Genomic DNA, 18,342 nt, shown 5'->3' on the forward strand with positions numbered 1-18,342 from the left:
AAAAAAAAAAAAACCTTCCAATGAACGAACAAACAAATGTAATGTAATATACTGCATATGGATAGCAATATGCCCCAGAGTAATGCATCAACTTTTTGGTAATACTCTCAGGGTATTGGAGAATGAAAAGGACCTGGGGGTAATTGTGCAGGCAGATATGAAGTTTTCTGAGCAGTGCAGACAGTCTGCAAGAGTAGTTCATGGTGCCTTGTCAATGATATACAGGAATTTTGCTAGCAGGTATAAGGAGGTGATTGTCCCCTTGTATAAGGCAATGGCCAGGCCACACCTTGAGTACTGCATACAGGTCTGGAGGCCTCATTTTAGAAAGGTTGTAGAGCTGATGGAATGAGTAAAGAGATGGGAACAAAGGGTTGCTGTTACCAAGAAAGGCTTAGGTTCTGCAAATTGCAGTGTCTGGAGACTAGGTACCTGCGAAGTGATCTAGCTGAGGTGTATAAGGCTTTGAATGGTTTGAGCAAGCTCAATGCTGATGGGATTCTTCCTCTTGCTCAGATTACACACCTGAGGGGACATAAATTCAAATCGAGGAAAGACAATTGTAGAATTGTAGAATAGATGTGCAGAAATTTGCCTGTAGCCAGCAGGTGGTTGAAAGTTGGAGCAAACTTTCAGCCGTTGTAGTGGAATGTTGACACCTTGAATAACCTCATGGCAGAACTGGACAAGCATTGAATGAATGGGTGAAATGGGAAGGTTTTTTTTTTTTTTTTTTGGCTGATACTATATAAGTTTGCTTTCTTCGTTCATATGCCTTTACTAATGCTAAATCCTAGTGGGTGGTGAATGACATGGTCATGAAAGTTGGTACAGAGAGCTGATGTTTTGCTACATTCTTGCTTCCTGTTCAGGTTTTATTAGAGCTCAAACAATGGAGATATTTTCTCTTAGCCTAATTTCAATGTAGACTTGGCTTTTTTATGGAGGTATAAGATCTTTGCTGTCTTTAAAGAAAAAATGTCTCTGCCAATGATTTAAAAAAAGAATTAAGAATTTAAGTTTTTAATCCAAAAGAATTAAAGCAAGCTGTTATTTGTTATTTGGTTTATAGGAGCATTAGCAACTAAGGCCATGTTGCTCCGGGGATATGCGGTGGCCATTCCCTGACTTTCCGCATCCTCCGTATTTGGTGGGTCACGGGCTCGAACCCCGGTCTAATCAAGAAGTGTGTGCTACGCACTGCCGCTCCTGCCCACCTGGCTACAGAGGTACCATTAAAGGAAGCCAATAAACTAAAGGAGAAATACAGAAGTAAAAATATAATTCAAATCATAAAAGTTATAAAATTGAGATGGGCCTGACATGCTATTTGTATTGATGACGGAAGACACATCAATCAAATTATCACATGAATCCCAACTGGGAAAAGGAAAGCTGACAGATTACCCCTAAGATGGGAGGATGGTATTAAGAAAGATATTAGTGTAATCTTTGGAGGAGAGGTGAACTGGAGAAAGCTTGCACATAATAGAGAGTTCTGGAATTTGGTTGTCAAAATGTTTAAGGACCCTTGCAGCTCAAGCACCATGGAGTGAGTAAGTAATTTGAAACAACAAAATTAAAAAAAAAAAAAAAAAAACTGTATTGTCATTTGATATTGTTTGTTTGTTTGTTATTTAGTTTTTAGGAGCATTAGCAACTAAGGCCATATTGCTCTGGGAATATGCGGTGGTCATTCCCTGACCTTTCTGCATCCTCTGTATTTGGTGGTGACCGGCTCAAACCCCGGTCTAATCAAGAAGCGTGTGCTACACACTGCTGCTCCTTCCCACCTGGCTACAGAGGCGCCATTTGATATTGTACATATCTATAAAAAATTACCTTCAATTCAATGTGTGTATATGTACGAAGTGTATTTAATTTGGCTTAAATAAGAGCCTGAAAATTTTACGAATATTATGAATAAGATTACAACCAATGAACAAACAAAAAATATAAATTTAATTTTAGTGCCATACCTCAAAATACCCGAATCATCATCTTTTCCAATAACTTGCATAACATTAGCCACTTCATAAATACGAGTTACAATTTTTTTGTTATCACCACCTCCACTAAGAATGTCGATATTACCAGTATTCTCATTCATTCCTTTCAACTTACCTGTAATTACAAATTTATATAAAATTATTTAAAGAAATGCATTTTTGATTTTTTAAGGTAACCCTTAACACAAAGTTTGTGACCCTGAAATATATTAGCATTGAAAATAAACTGAGAATTTGAAAGAAAGAAAGAAGACAATTAGAAACTTAAAGCTGGTTATTGATAATTTACACATTTGTACAAGTACATCATGGATCTCAAATATGAATTTATAGTAGGGTACTTAAAGTGCCAACAGGCATGTGAGAATAATGGTTATTTATTCATGCTCACAATACAAGATGTGATGATATTAGCACAATAAATACTAAACTACTTCTGAAAAAAATACAAAAATAACAAAGGGTAAATAATATTAGTTCTTCAGCATCACTGAACTGAATGATGGCTTAATCTAAAGCAAGGCAAGCTTGAGACTTTTCACTCTTATGCCCATTGGTTTTTAAACGTTAGTTTATTTAGCCTTATTGACTAAATAAGGCTAAATAAACTAACACTACACAATTAGGTTATGTTTCTGGAACTCTGCTGGAATCCATCACCAGACCATAGTCGGCTGTATTGTTTGTTGAAACAGTACAGCCAACTTTACACACTGTACACTCAATATAACTTTTCACTCTGTTAAAATTCAAATCCTACAAAGGTGAAAACAATAAATTTTAATTTAATGAAATCACATTTTCTCATAGAGAATAAAAGAAATTCAGAGTAATACATTACTGTTCAATAATATTGTCTATGACCAACAAATAACAGAAGACTACTGCTATGGTGCATCAAAACCTCAAAAACTCCCTTTTGTGCTGTTTTCTTCCTTGGAATTTCATTCAAGTTAAACCTGATTACAATAGCATAATTAATGATAAGTTACAACAGTGACACCAAAAACTCAACTAACCACACTTTTTTTTTTTCATTAGATCTGGCAAGAGTCCTTATGAGAGATGGCATTCCTCATCACTAAAGATAGGGCATTCTCCTATTTACAAGATCCAGGAAAAACATTCAATTAATGGTTTTCTTATTCCACTATTTTAATCAGTAAGATATTTATTTTAAAAGATTGAATAGATTTATTCATATGTTGTGGTAGCGTAGCATATTCATATTTTGAAGTCCCACCTTAGGATTATTTGCCATTCAGACCAGTGAGCTCCAACCACTTCTACTATGAAATGTTTACTGCTGCCTATTTCATTAATATAAATAAAAACAAAGTGTGTGTGTGTGTGTGTGTGTGTGTGTGTGTGTGTGTGTGTGTGTGTGTGTGTGTGTGTGTGTGTGTGTGTGTGTGTGTGTGTGTGTGTGTGTGTGTCACATAACTTTTATAAAAACAGTTGACAATAAAATTAAAATGTTCATCATCAGCCATTTTCAATCCACTGCAGGGTGAAGGTCTCTCCAGCAACTTTCCAGTTCCTTTTGTTCTGGGCAATGGCCATCCATTTACTATCCACGAACTCTTGAATTTCATCTGTTCATCTCCATTGTTGTCTTCCAGGTTTTCTTTTAGCTACTCTTGGGTAACATTCCGTTAATTTCTTTGTCCATTTGTCATCATGGCTTCGAGCTGTGTCCTGTCCAAGTCCAGTTCAGTTCTTTAGTTTTGATAAGAATGTCCTTTACTTGTGTTTGCTGCCTAATCCATGTGTTTCTCTTCTTATCTAACAATCTGATTCCTAATGTAAGTAATTCCATTTTTCGCTATGTAATTTTCAGCTTCTCTTCCATTCTTTTGGTGAGTGCCCAAGTTTCACTTCCATAAGACATGGTGGGGAGTATACATTGGTTCATTACTTCATGTTTCAGACAAATTGGGATATTGCTCCTCAGTATGTGACTATATTTCCTGAATGATATTCATCCAAAATTTATTCTTCTCTTGACTTCCAACCATTTATCATTGTTACAGCTAATGACTTGTCCAAGATAAGTACAGTGCATTCTGGATAATGGGACCACAATGGGGAAAATGAAATGTGATCCTATTATGCAGCTGGTCTCATTAACCGTAGCTTAAGGAAATGCAAAAAAAAAAAAAAAAAAAAGTTCAAAACAAAATCTCATTTATTAAACTACAATGGAACTGATTATGAACATACCAAACTTAGAATTAATGAAAAAAATATTCAATTACATTTAATTATGAACTTATCCAAAGTTGATTGCTGTGTGCTCTCAACTGACTTCATATGAACAAAATCATAACATTGATCCAATGCAGACATGGGACTGTTTTTGTTTCCTTCCTACATAAAAACCATCATAAGTCGGCAATACATTTTATTGAATCTTTGTGTTTCACTTGCTCAGGCATGTCATCTTTGTCACTAGCCAAGTATCATGTGGTGTTTTGCTACAATTTGATGAACAATGTCCTCAAGATCATTTTCATCATAACACTGCAGATTTTCTTCGACACACAAAAACTCCTCAAAATTTGTAACTTGCTGCAGTGACAGCACAGTTTCAGTTTCGACTGGTGCTGTATCAGCATTCTCTATGTCTGAATGCTGAAATATACAGTGAGCAAAACAGTTTTTAATTGTCTTGCATTTTTAATTCTCTCTTTTAATTGTTTTTAATTGTCTTAAAGGTAATCTTGCAATCGATCTCATACCAGATATCTGTGACATATTGTGTTGCTTGTAAAATGGTCACCTTTGCATTGATTTCTTTTGCTGTTGATCGTGATGATGTATAGAGATTTTTGTCAATGGCTTCAAGTTCATAGTAGTTACCCAGCTTTGTGCAATCTGTCGTCTTCAGATTCTTTATGATATCCATGGGTTGTAGCAAGAATGTTGTGCTGGGTGGGAAGAATTCCATTTGAATGTTGTTCAGATAATCAAAGTGATTATCAGTGTGCAGTGCAGTTGTCAAGAAGCAGGTGCATAGTTAACCAGGAATCACTGGTTAAAGAAGTATTGCAGGATCATCTAGACAAGTCTGCAGTAATAGTTAAGACACAGCATGGGTTTGTTAAAGGGAGGTCTTGTCTGACCAACTTGATTGGATACTATGATATGGTCACAAAGGAACTGAATGCCAAAAATAATTTTGATATCATATACTTGGATTTCAGGAAAGCTTTTGATACTGTTGCACGTGAAAGCCTGCTGTACAAATTGGGGAGGTATGGCATTAAGGGTAAGTTGCTACAACGGATAAAGGGATAGTTGAATGGGAGATGACAGAGTGGTAATCAATGGACACTGCTCTTCGTGGACAAATGCTATTAGTGGAGTCCCTCAGGGTTCGGTGTTGGGCCCATTGTTGTTTTGTATATTTATCAATGATATCGATGAAGGTATATCAGGTTTAATGTCCAAGTTTGCAGATGATACAAAGGTTGGCAGATTGTTAACGACAGTAAAGACAGTATGCTACTTCAACTGGATCTAGATAAGTTGGGTAAATGGGCTGAAAATTGACAACTGAAGTTTAACATTGACAAATGCAAACTACTGCATATGGGTAGCAATAACCGAAGAGAAACGTACCAACTGTGTGGTACTGCACTCAGGGAAGTGGAAAGTAAAAAAAACCTGGGGGTAATTGTGCAGTCAAATATGAAGTTTGCTGAGCAGTGCAGAGAGGCTGCCAGTGCATGGAGTCTTGTCAACGATATATAGGAATTTTGCTAGCAGGGACAGGGATGTGATTATCCCGTTATACAAGACAATGGTCAGGCCATACCTAGAATACTGTGTACAGGTCTCGAGGCCTCATTTTAGGAAGGATGTAGAGTTGCTAGAATAAGTACGAAGAAGGGCAACAAGATTGGTGAGGGGAACAAAGGGGTGCTCTTACCAAGGGGTGCTTAAGTTCTGGCAGCACCTGGAGAGTAGGCACCTGCGAGGTGATCTGATTGAACTGTATAAGGCCTTGAATTGCTTGAGCAAGCTGAATGCTGATGGGAATCTTACTCTTGTTCAGATTAAGAACCTGAGGGGCACAGATTCAAATTGAGGAAAGACAGTTGTAGAATAGATGTGCTGAAATTTGCCTTTAGCCAGCTGGTAGTTGATTGGTGGAACAGACTTCCAAGTTTTGTTGTGGAAGTTGATAGCCTAAATAAATTTAAGGCTGAGCTGGACAGGCATTTGGAATGAATAGAGGGGTGAAATGGGAATAAGAGGTTTTTTTTTTTTTTTTTTTTTTTTGGCTGATGCTGCATAAGCTTGCTTTCTTGCATCGTATGCCTCTACTAATGCTAATGTTGTATAGAGATTTTCGTCAATGGCTTCAAGTGCATAGTTAACCAGCTTTGTGCGATCTGTCACCTTCAGATTCTTTATGATACCCATATCCATGGGTTGTAGCAAGGATGTTGTCCTGGATGGGAAGGATTCCATTTGAATGTTGTTCAGATAATCAAAGTGATGGTGTGCAGCGCAGTTGTCAAGAAGCAACATAATTTTTCTTGAGTTCCACTGTAGTTCAGCATTCCAATTCTTTAGTCATTGCTAAAAAATTTCAGATGTCATCCAAGAATTTTTATTAGAAAGGTAGATAACTGGAACCCATCCAGCCTAAGTCCCTTGAAACATCACGGCTTTGCTCTTTTTCCAATCACCAAAAGGTTCTGTTTATCAGATCCCGACATGTTTGCACCACATAATACAGTTATGCAATCCATAGCCTTTTTTTGAACCAACCAAATTTAGACCAATAAACCATCCAGCATGCAACGATAAAACAATCCTGTTTCATCGGCATTGTAAATGTCATCAGCAGAAAATTTCTGAAGCAAATTGGGCAACATCGTTGATTTCCAACAGTCGGCACTTACAAAATTTGCAATACCCTTCTCACCATGTCCTTTCTGGAACCCAATTTCATGTTGAGCTCTCCACTGTGACAACCAACCATCCATCGCTTGGAAATCATTTCACCCCAGCTTTTTAGCAAGCTCCTCTGCTTTACTTTTCAGCATTAGGCCACTGATATGTAAGCCTTTTCCAGTTAAGATGGAGAACTATTCTTTTAGTGCCTCTTCTACATCGGGGACCTTTCCTTCTCGCTTCCTTTTCTGTGAAGTTCCTTGCTGCCATTCATGTGATGCCCAGCATGTTGTAGTTAATCTTGTTGCTTAATTAAATACACAATTGTTGTTTTGCCACTCTAAGTGTCTCTGCCAGTTGCCGTTGAGTGCTGTTAGGTGGTTGGCTTTTGATCTTGTCTAGCAAGGCAATCTTCTTGGCAAATGTCAGATCTTTTCTTTTTTACATCCTGCTTATAAACAAAAAAAGAATTATCTTAGAATGAACCACGTCTAGTTGAATTTTTTCGGAAAAAGTTAATCAATTCTTATACTATCACAGGTATTCAATATGTACTTGATTAATGTACCTAGTGTCCAATTATAATTCCTTTTTTAGTAAATGAGGTTACAATAAGTAAAAGTAAAAAGTAAAGTAAAGTGCAGCCATTATCAACCCACTGCAGGATGGAAGCCTCCTCAACAATTCATGCTGAGGGAAATGGACCATAATCTGCCACGCTGGTCCAGTGCGGGTTGGCAGATCGACCGTATTCAGCAGTCAGGGGCTTGAACCCCAATCTACTCAAAGAGCATGTGCTACTGCACTCCCGCTCCTGACCACACGGCTACGGAGGCCGCATTACAATATGTAGGTAGGTCTGTGTAAGAAATGCATTTTATCACAGGGGTCTGAAGAGTTGCTTTGGTGGTCTGCAGAGCTCAAAAATTTGGAACAAGCACTACCGCTACACCACAGATGGGACACTTCAATAGTCAAGGCAATTACTGAATAAGCTGCCACTGGTGTATGCAGTGTACGTGCACGGAATTAACAGCACTTTAAAATCACCCCTTTCCCCCCTACTATTTCCCCTAGTCCAAATTGGTTCTACTGGTTCAAATAAATGACGCGCTGGTCCTAACACACAAAGTAAATTAGGGTTAATTTATGCATTTTATTCGGTTCTTTCTCATTTAGTCCTAATATCCTGTGGTCCCATTATCCGGAAGGCACCATATATGAATCCACCTTTTCAATTTCTACTCCAACAATTATATCCCTTTCTGTGGCATACTTGTTCATCATTACTTTGGTTTTAGCCATATTCACCTTTAGTCCAAAATCCTCACTAACTCTGCATAACTGATTAAGGTTTTCCTCTAAGTCTTCAGGATCATGGCTGATGATCGCAATGTCATCTGCAAATAACAAATGGTTTAGGTACTCTCCGTTCACATTGACTCCTTTCTGCGACCAGTCCAATCTTCTGAAAGCTTCCTAAAGGGCAGCAGTAAACAATTTTGGAGATATTGTCTCCCCTTTTCAAACTCCTTTCTCAATTTTAAATTTGCTACTGTCTTTGTCTAGTCTAATAAAGGAGGCAGCATTCTCATATATTTTCTTCAAAATTAATGTATGGGGTGTCTACACCTTGTCTTTTCAGTGCTCAAAACAATACCTTATGCTGTATGGAGTCAAATGCCTTTTCATAATCCATAAATATCAAGCATAGTGGCATTTTATATTCATTTGCTTTCTCCATTAGCTGTGATACTACATGAAGGTGACCCATAGTTGACAATCCCGTCAACTATGGATTACCTTCATGTAAGCCAGCTTGCTCTTTTGGCTGATTCTCATCAAGTATTCTTTCTAATCTGTTAGTGATGACTCTTGTAAACAACTTATAGATGTGGGATAACAAGATAATTGGTCTATAATTTTCAATTTCTGATTTGTCTCCTTTCTTATGCAGCAAAATTATGATTGCATTATTCCACTCCTTAGGGGTCATGCCTTCCTAATGTATTTTGTGAAGAGTCTTGCCAGTTTCTGTGTCATGTCTCTTCCTTCCAATTTTAACAACTCTACAGTAACTTAATCTTCACCCAGGGCTTTTTGTTCTTCATTTTCTTCAATGCATGTTCTATCTCATTAGGAAGGATATTGGGTATGTTATATGTGTTGCAAATATGTGATCTATCTTCCCCACTGCTGGCATCATTCCCTTGCTCCTTATATAATATTTAGTGTATAGTAGTCTTCTGCTATTTGAATTGTTGGTGAGATGTAAAATTAAAACACTTTTATGAAGCTAATTTATTAGAAAATGTATGTACTGCTTACAGGACTTATCAACATTATCACATGTTTTCTGCTACATGGCAGTCCATGACGGACAGAACTCAACTGCATCTCCATCTTCCAATCCCTCTCGCTGAGTCCATTACCCATCAGCTGCTAGCAAATAATCCAAGATTCCAGTTTTTTCCCCAACATATTTCCTTCAATTAGTAATTCAGTGTTAGTTTTAATAGTGGCAGATGACGAAAGCAAGCAAGCTTATACATTAGCAGTAGCAAAAAATGTTTGTTCAAACAATCAATTACTCTATGGCTGAAAGCAAATTTCTCCTAATCTATCTATCCTACAACCACATCCTTCCTCAATTTATATTTATGCCTTATACAGCAGAATAATTACTACCTTATGCTAGCAAAATTCCTATATACAGTGAAACTTCCCTTTAACAGACAGCCATGGGGAACGAAAATGTGTCCATTAGAGAGAAGTGTCCGCTAACAAGAAGTCTGAGGGAGACAAAAAAAAAAAAGAAAGAAAAATCGTTAAACGTTTAATGCAAAATTAAATTAAAATATATACAGATTTTGAACAATATTTTGTAAATAATATACAATTACATACACAAGAGATAAAGAAAAATCGTTAAACGTTTAATGTAAAATTAAATTAAATTATATACAGATTTTGCACAATATTTTTGTAAATAATATACATACAATTGTGCTATGCATATTATGACTTTATCTTAAGAAAAATACATACAGTAATCACTTATTTTCTTCTGCACCTTCTTCCGGCTGATAATTTTGTTTTCAACACTTGTTTGGAGTGAAGAAACCATCGAAAGTCCTTCAGTATCTTCTTCAGCGGCGAAAAACATTTTTAAACGATTTATTTGTATGAGCGCTTCTTCTATTTTCATCGGTGGTTCGTCGTTAATATGTTCTTCTACAGAATGACCTCCTTCCATTTCTTCATCCTCATGAGGAACTTCTTGAAAAATATCGATGATAATGTCGTTGATATCTATAGCACCATCTTCTGTAGTGAGGTTCGAGTCTATATCTTTGTAGCCAGGGTCACTTGTAGCTGAAGTATCGTACATTATCAATAGATGTTGAAGTTCTTGTTCTTCTTGGTGCTCCACATTGCTGTTCACAACTTCAATTTTTGCGTTTGAGAAGCCAGACTTTACAAAACAGTTCACGACAGTTTGTTTTCTAATTGCGTTTACTGAAGAGGAAATCCACTGAATCGCATCTAGGATGCTGATTTTCTTTGCAAGGTCACTCGCACATGTTACATCGTTCATGTTTGCAATGAGATATCTTAAAACACATTTTCTGTAGTGAAGTTTAAAATTTTTATTATCCCTTGATCCAAGGGCTGACACTCTGCAGATGTGTTTGGTGGCAGATTGTTATTGTTATTTGTTATCTGGTTTTTAGGAGCATTAGCAACTAAGGCCATATTGCTCCGGGATATGTGGTGGTCATTCCCTGATCTTTCCGCATCCTCCATATTTGGTGGTGACGGGCTCGAACCCCGGTCTAATCAAGAAGAGTGTGTTACGCACTGCTGCTCCTTCCCACCTGGCTACGGAGGCGCCTTTGGTGGCAGAAAAACGATTTGAATGTTGGACAATTCAATGTGCTGGTGAGATGCAGCATTATCCATGAAAAGAATAATTTTTCTGTTTTGACGAATCATGTTTTGGTTAAAATGACTTATCCATTCGCTCATGATATCTTGTGTCATCCACGCTTTTTTATTAGACTTCCAGTCAACATTCAAAAGATTCAACTTTATGCCCTTGAAACAACGAGGATTTTGTGGTTTTCCTATAACAAGAGGTTGTTCAAAGTCTCCCGGCATATTTGTACACAATAGTACAGTCAAGCGTTCCTTAGAAATTTTTCCGCCCTGGCACTTTTCGTTTTTTAGACTCATTGTTTTTTTCAGGAAGAGCTTTAAAAAACAACCCTGTTTCGTCACAGTTGTAAATATCCTTAGCTTCAAAATCACGACATAAATCTTCCAATTTGACCATCCACTCTGTTACAACCCCAGTATCAACAGATCCACCTTCACCACTTACGGTTTTCCAAGAAATTTTATGCCGAGTTTTGAACTTGTCTAGCCATCCCACAGAAGCTTTGAACTCATTTACTCCCATAGATTTCGCAACTTCCAAAGCCTTTTCCCTAATAATAGGCCCATTAATGGGAATTTTTTTAGCACGTTCGCGACAAAACCACTCATACGTAACATTGTCAATTAGAAGTCCAACAGTTTTCGGGAATGATTTTTGAACCTGATCATTTCCATGTTGCCAAAATTGTTTGAGCAGTTCATTTTTTTTTCTTTAGGATGTCGCTTACCTGCGTCTTCCCGATTTTGAATTTTGCAGCGAGATTGCGAACACTATTTTTTTGCCGATCATACGCATTAATGAGTTCGACTTTATCTTTTAAAGTTAAATGTTTACGAGAAGGCATTGTGCACTTCACATGACACTGAACAAAACTGAAAACTGAAACTGAAAAGACGAAAGACCGACCATACCCCCCCCCCCCCTGCACACACCGAATTCATCAGAAGTTTTACACGTGCCTTAAAATTCTTGAAAAAGGGTTTAGAACCGCGACATAAACCTTGATAAAATTCAGAGAATCGGAAGTAGGAAATAAACACACGATTGAGGCAATACGTGGAAGAAAAGTTCACAGAAAAAGGGCCGTAAGCTCGCCCGCTGTCCGTTATGGGGAGATCATATTAAGTGCTAATCTAAACGAAACAGTGCAGATTGCATGTCCGCGTCCGTTACAGAGAATGTCCGCTAGACAGAAGCTGCAAACACGTTAAAACCAATAGAGGTGAGTTTGGGAATTTGAAAATGTCCGTTGTAGAGAGATGTCTGTTAACGAGAGGTGTCGTTAGGAGAAGTTTCACTGTATTACTGACAAAACCTGACGGGCTTAAAGAACTTCAGATCTGAATGCACAATTACTCCTAAGTCTCTTTTGTTCTCTACTACCTTGAGTGTGGTACCACACAGTTGGTATGTTATTCTGAGATTAGTATGTGCTACCCAGCAAGGCCGTCGTAGCCTAGTGGGTCAGGCGTGCGGGAGCCCAAGTACACGCTCCTTGAGTAGACCAGGGTTCAAGCTCCTGACTGCTAAATAAGGTTGATCTACCAACTCGCACTGGACCAGTGTGGTGGATTATGGTCCATTTCTCTCAACATGAATTGTTGAGGAGGCTTCCATCCTGCAGTGGGTTGATAATGGCTGCAGTTTACCTTTTATGCCATCATCCATATCATTAATAAATACTGAAAACAACAATGACACAGTAATGAACCCTGTGGGACTCCACTAATAGCATTAGTATTAGTAATGGCCGCATGGTGCAAGAAAGCCTATGGCTTAGGCTGCACCAGCCAAAAAAAAAAAAAAAAAGTCCAAGAAGAGCCATGCCCACTGATAACCACTCTGTCTTCTCACACTCAACCATCCCTTTCTTTATAGCAGTAACCTGACCCTAATGCCACACCATTCCGATTTGCACAGCAGCCTTTCATATGGAATAATATTAAAATCTTTTCTGAAATCTAAGTATATTATGTCAAAATTATTTTTTGCATCCAATTACTGTATTACATTATCTAATCAGACTGGTCAGACAAGATATTCCCTTAATGTTTAGATAGAACTGCATTGCTTCTTTAACCAGGGGACTCCATTATTTTCTCTGGAACAGTAGTCAAGTCTGTAATCTCTCACTTCACCCTTTGATCCCCCAATTGTAAATTGGGGAGACATTCACATATCTCAATTCATAGTGACCTCTTCTGAATCCCAGGATACTCTCATATTTATGACTTGTTTATTTGTTTTATATCTTTTGCTGCCTCTCTTGCATCATTTACTTTTAACTTCAACGATTTTTTTTTCAGATATCAAAAAATCATTTAGCTCCCTGTTAGAATATGACATACTTCTAGCATCCCTATCCTTATAAATTTCTTCATGTGTGAATGCAGATGCAAAATATTTATTCAGTTTGTCAGAAAACTTAACAGTATCATGAACTGTTTTACCATTAATATCTAGTGGGCCAATGCAATTCACTCCTTTAATTCTAGTGTCAGCATAGAGAAGTTGTTGCTAATTTTCTTGCATTCTTTCCCAGAGACTTCTTGTAATCTGCTTTAGCTTGCCTACTTCCCTTTGTGATTTGATTGCACTGTAAGTGTCTGCATCTTCTGAAAATTTATCTTCTCTGCCACTAGTCTAACCAGTTTGTCTGACTTCCATTTAGGTTTAAGCCTTGAACAGTCAGTATCTCTTAGTTGGTATATATATATAAAAAAAAAAAAAAAACTATTAACTTCTATGATGACTTCCCTAAATTCTTCCCATTTAGAAATTGCAGTTGGTCCCACTGAACAGAATTTAAAAACTGCCCAAGACCACTGTAGTCATCTTTACAAAAGCAAAATCCTTCCCCTTTACCTCTGATAATAGTTATATCTTTAAGCAGATCCCACATCAATACATTGTGATCACTGTCCCCTAACAGAATATTTATCTAGATATCCCTACTGCATGAAGAGTTACTGGTGATAATCAGAATAAAGTCATCCAATAAATCCAGAAAAGTCTTGTTACTATGTGAGTGAGCAACTAAGTTTCCAGTTGATATCTGGAAAGTTAAAATCCTCCAATTATAAGACATTCTGATTTATTGACCCACTTTATCCATCTATATGGTTGTTCATTATTATGTTTGTTTGTTTGTTGTTGGTTGTTGTTTGTTATTTGGTTTTTAGGAGCATTAGCAACTAAGGCCATATTGCTCCGGGATATACGGTGGTCATTCCATGACCTTTCCGCATTCTCCATATTTGGTGGTGACGGGCTCGAACCCCGGTCTAATCAAGAAGTGTTTGTTTGTTATTTGGTTTTTAGGAGCATTAGCAACTAAGGCCATATTGCTCCAGGACATGCGGTGGTCATTCCCTGACCTTTCCGCATCCTCCATATTTGGTGGTCATGGGCTCGAACACCGGTCTAATCAAGAAACGTGTGCTACGCACTGCCGCTCCTGCCCACCTGGCTATGGAGGCGCCTTTCATTATTATACTCATTACAGTAATTTGGCCTAAAACACCCTCCTAGTAACATTTCGTTTTCCTGGTGCTTATGGAACACCAACCTGAATCAACATTGCACTGGCCACCCACATCAACTGCATTTCCTTAGTTTCTATGTATTTCTGAAGTAAGGACAAATCTCCTCCTGTCCTGTCTGCATGCAAATATATTCAATATATTCAAATTCCGCATCCCTTATTTGGGTGGAACCATGTCTCCAATATCCCTACAATGTCTGGATTTTACTACATAACCAGTACAAATTCATCAAATTTGTTTACTATGCTCTCAGGATTACTGTACATCCAAGTATACAAGGGTTAATCAAAAAGTTTTTCCTCTGAACGTCTGTATATTCTATGAACATTATGTTTTATTGACTGTATTGTTGTTTATCTAGTAATATATGCCAGAGGTTTCACTGCTCTAACTCTTATGTTTCTTTTGTTACAGAGCTGAATGCATGTCACAGTGTAATAAATACAGAAAACAACAATGGACTCAACAATTGACTCTGGGGGACTCCACTAATAACACTAGTCCACTGATTACCACTCTGTCTTCTTCCACTCAACCATCCCTTTATCTATAGCAGCAATTTGCCCTTAATACTGCTCCAATTTGTACAGTAGTCTTCCATGTGCAACAGTATCAAAAGCTTTCCCAAAATCCAAGTCTATGATATCAAAATTATTTTTTGGAATCTAGTTCCTTTGTGACCACATAATTGCATCCAATCAAATTTGTTAGACAAGACTTCCCCAAAACAAACCCATGCTGTGTCTGAACTATAACTGCAGTCTTGTCTGGATGATCCTGTAGTATTTCTTTAACTAATGACTCCATTATTTTTCCTGGAACAGAAGTTAAACTAACAGGTCTGAAATTACTTGTATCACCCTTCAATCCCCCTTTGTGAATTGGGGTAATATTTGCACATCTCCAGTTTATGGGGACCTCCCCTGAGCCTGAGGAAGCTCTCATAATTACGGCTAAGGGTTTGCTTACTTCCTTTAATATAACTGGATAGATCCCATCCACCCCAGGTGCAACTTCAAAAATTTCTCTGCCATTTTGCTCTCAGTTATTACAAAATGATTTAACTCCCTGCCATAGTTTGATAAACTTCTTGCATTTCCTTCTCTGAATAACTCCTCATGCATAAATGTAGATACAAAATACTCATTCAGTTTGTCAGCTACCTGAGCAGGATCATCAACAGTCAAACCATTGATATCAAGTGGACCAATCTGATTCATCCTCTTCCCTTCTAGAGTTTACATAAGTAAAGAGCTCTTTGCTGTTTTACTTTGCTTCTTTTGCCAAAGATTTCTCATAACCTGCCTTTGCCTGCCTAGCCTCCAACACAAAGATGATGGCATGGTTTTCAATAATACAGCTCATTGCCATATTTCCACATAGAAGCCCATTCTTCTCATTGCACAATATTTCCAGGAAAGTGTTTTGAATCTGCAAGACTAATTCCATAGCTCTGGTTTCCCAGAGCTGATGCCTAGGGTTGCAGCTGCACATTGTAGTAACAAATAATGTGAATCGATATATCCAAGAGTGCACAACAGAAAAATTAGAATATTGCTGACACATCTGCATGGTAACTAAGGGAGCTTATGCACATGAAACTTGAAATTAAGTGTTTCCTTATACTTACTTCATGTCTCATACTTATTTCACATCTGATTAAAGTTCCCAACCAGATTTTGGCTCACCTCATGTTACAAAGCATGTGAAACTCTGAAAGGATGGGAAGCTGAAACGTCTATAATATTACAGAAAAAATTACTGAAATCTTTCCAACAAAGATTTGTTTCTTTTGATAGGCTAAAGAATATCTAAGAGTTAGAAAATTTATTAGAACAAAGCAGGGAAATTAAAATATCAGACTTTTTATCACTATTTTGTTGTCATATCAGGAACATGTCCCTGAAAAGACTCACTGGCTGGAATCTATGCAGTTGTTAAAACAACAAAAAATACTTTCTCATTTTTTCTGAGAAGCTCACCCCACACATAACACACTTTACACTGAAAAGACAATATACTAAATAGGCAATATCTTGTTTTTCAACAAGCAACAGACAATTGGTTTACTAAATAAACCAATAATAAACTCAGTTGGTTATATATATAATAAACAATTATTTAATACTTAAGCAATATGAATAAATGAATACTACTTACTCTGTAAAAGAAGAAAGTCATCTGGGGAAATAGTAACAGGCTGCAACATTTCACCGAAAGGAGTTTTAATAGTAAGTATATGGCTGTTTTTTTCTGTTTTCAGTTCAAAGACAGCTGGCTGTGTAGTTTCATTATGATCAATTCCTAGTGACACAGAAGCTGATTTATTTGGCTCCAAGATTCCTTAAAGAATAAATAAATATGTAAATTAACAAAAAAAAGAAGAAAAGAATCTGAAAGCACGCAAAGAATACATGATTACTAGCTTTTATCTGCATGTACGTAGTATGATCAAGAAATTCTTGGACTGCCATGCAGTGCTGTAGTCAATAAATGTAGCACAGTTTGCTGTTGTGAAATTGTAAATCTCATCCGGCATCAACATGTACATAAAAATTTGTTAAACATTCATTACACATAGGGAAATCTGCTTCTGAAATAATAAAAATGATGAGTGAGGTTTGCAGAGTGGATCTCTGTCTCATACTACTATATTTCAATGGCACTGTAGATTCAAAGAGGGAAGAGAAAGTTTAGCAGACAATGGCTGTGCTGGAAATTCATTAACTGCTTGCATGCTTTAAACACGAAGCAAGAGTATCCATAGCAGCTGGACAATTCTTTTATCAGAAGTGCTGTGTTACTATTGATAAAGCTGTAGAAGTTTTAAACATTTCACAGAGAAGCTGTCGTGGAATTTTAAGCAATGATTAGAACATGCATTAGGCTACTTAATGTATGGTGCCTCAGATACTTACCAATGATCAATGCAACAAATGGATAAAAATTTGCGGAAACTGATTAACAGTATTTAATAATGAGCTGTTTTTCAATAAAACACATCATCACTGGGGATGACACTTAAATCTTTGCTCTATAACCAACACACAAATCATCAATCTGATTTTATTCCAGTTATTTGGGACACATCGGGACTAGTGCATTTTGGCCCGATTAAGCGGTTGCCCCAATTATGTGAAGTTTCAGTAAATAGTTAAAAATACAGTGGACCCCGCTTTATGATTGATTCTCTGTACAATCAACTCACGTTACGATGGACTCACCATACTAAAGTACCGATCACTATACGATATGTAGCAAGTGCCAGTCATTGTGATCATGTTTGTGAATTGAATTTTAATTTTATTAAACAGCGATTCTAATAAGCGAAAATAGGAGGAATATTATCCACAGGCTATAAAAGTAAAGATATATTAAGCACAAATTAATTCTTTATTACCTTACCAATTAAAATATTAAATGATACATGAAAATCAGAAGAATATTTTACACAGATTAGCAAAATAAAAATAAATTTACGTCTAAGTGCATAGCTTGATTAATACATACTGTTATATGTACATAGCAACTAGTTGATATTTCTGTTCACTGACATTTGGGGAAGAGGTTAAAATTTAAAACAGTAAAAAAGATAAGCAATCAATAACAAAGAACACGGCCCGCACAAATTGCAACTAACACAATACACGCAAGTGACAATGGAGTAAAAAGTTAAAAAATAGGAATGAAGAGAAGATTTTGAAAATTTATTTATGTTTTTTATATGATTGAAGATTTCATGGAAGGGGAAACACATTATAATGTAAAAACCCACAGAATTCCAGCTGTTGGTATTATCGCAAATTCAATAAGATCAAGTTTACTATCCATTTATATTTTATAAATGGATAGTAAATTTTTATATATTATATAAGATTGCACTAACAGAAAAGCCAAATAAACCTGAAACTGCTAATTGTTTTTATTGTCTTATGGTTGT

General features: G+C 36.9%; 1 protein-coding gene across 3 annotated transcripts in view; it reads right to left on the reverse strand.

Moving 5' to 3' along the window:
- rb (adaptor related protein complex 3 subunit ruby) overlaps nucleotides 1-18,342 on the reverse strand; it is a 445,832-nt gene that overhangs the window by 31,857 nt on the left and 395,633 nt on the right. For all 3 annotated transcript variants that reach the window (XM_090381955.1, XM_090381954.1, XM_090381953.1), the window contains exons 23-24: nucleotides 16,563-16,745; nucleotides 1,980-2,124 (exon numbers count right to left, since the gene is read on the reverse strand). In XM_090381955.1, coding sequence (XP_090238081.1) covers nucleotides 1,980-2,124; nucleotides 16,563-16,745 — 328 coding nt within the window. The remainder of the gene's footprint in view (nucleotides 1-1,979; nucleotides 2,125-16,562; nucleotides 16,746-18,342) is intronic.

The sequence above is a fragment of the Mastigoproctus giganteus genome, chromosome 9 (genome assembly GCF_048544385.1).
Source record: "Mastigoproctus giganteus isolate SK-2022 chromosome 9, ASM4854438v1, whole genome shotgun sequence".
Taxonomy (NCBI): Eukaryota; Metazoa; Arthropoda; class Arachnida; order Uropygi; family Thelyphonidae; genus Mastigoproctus; species Mastigoproctus giganteus.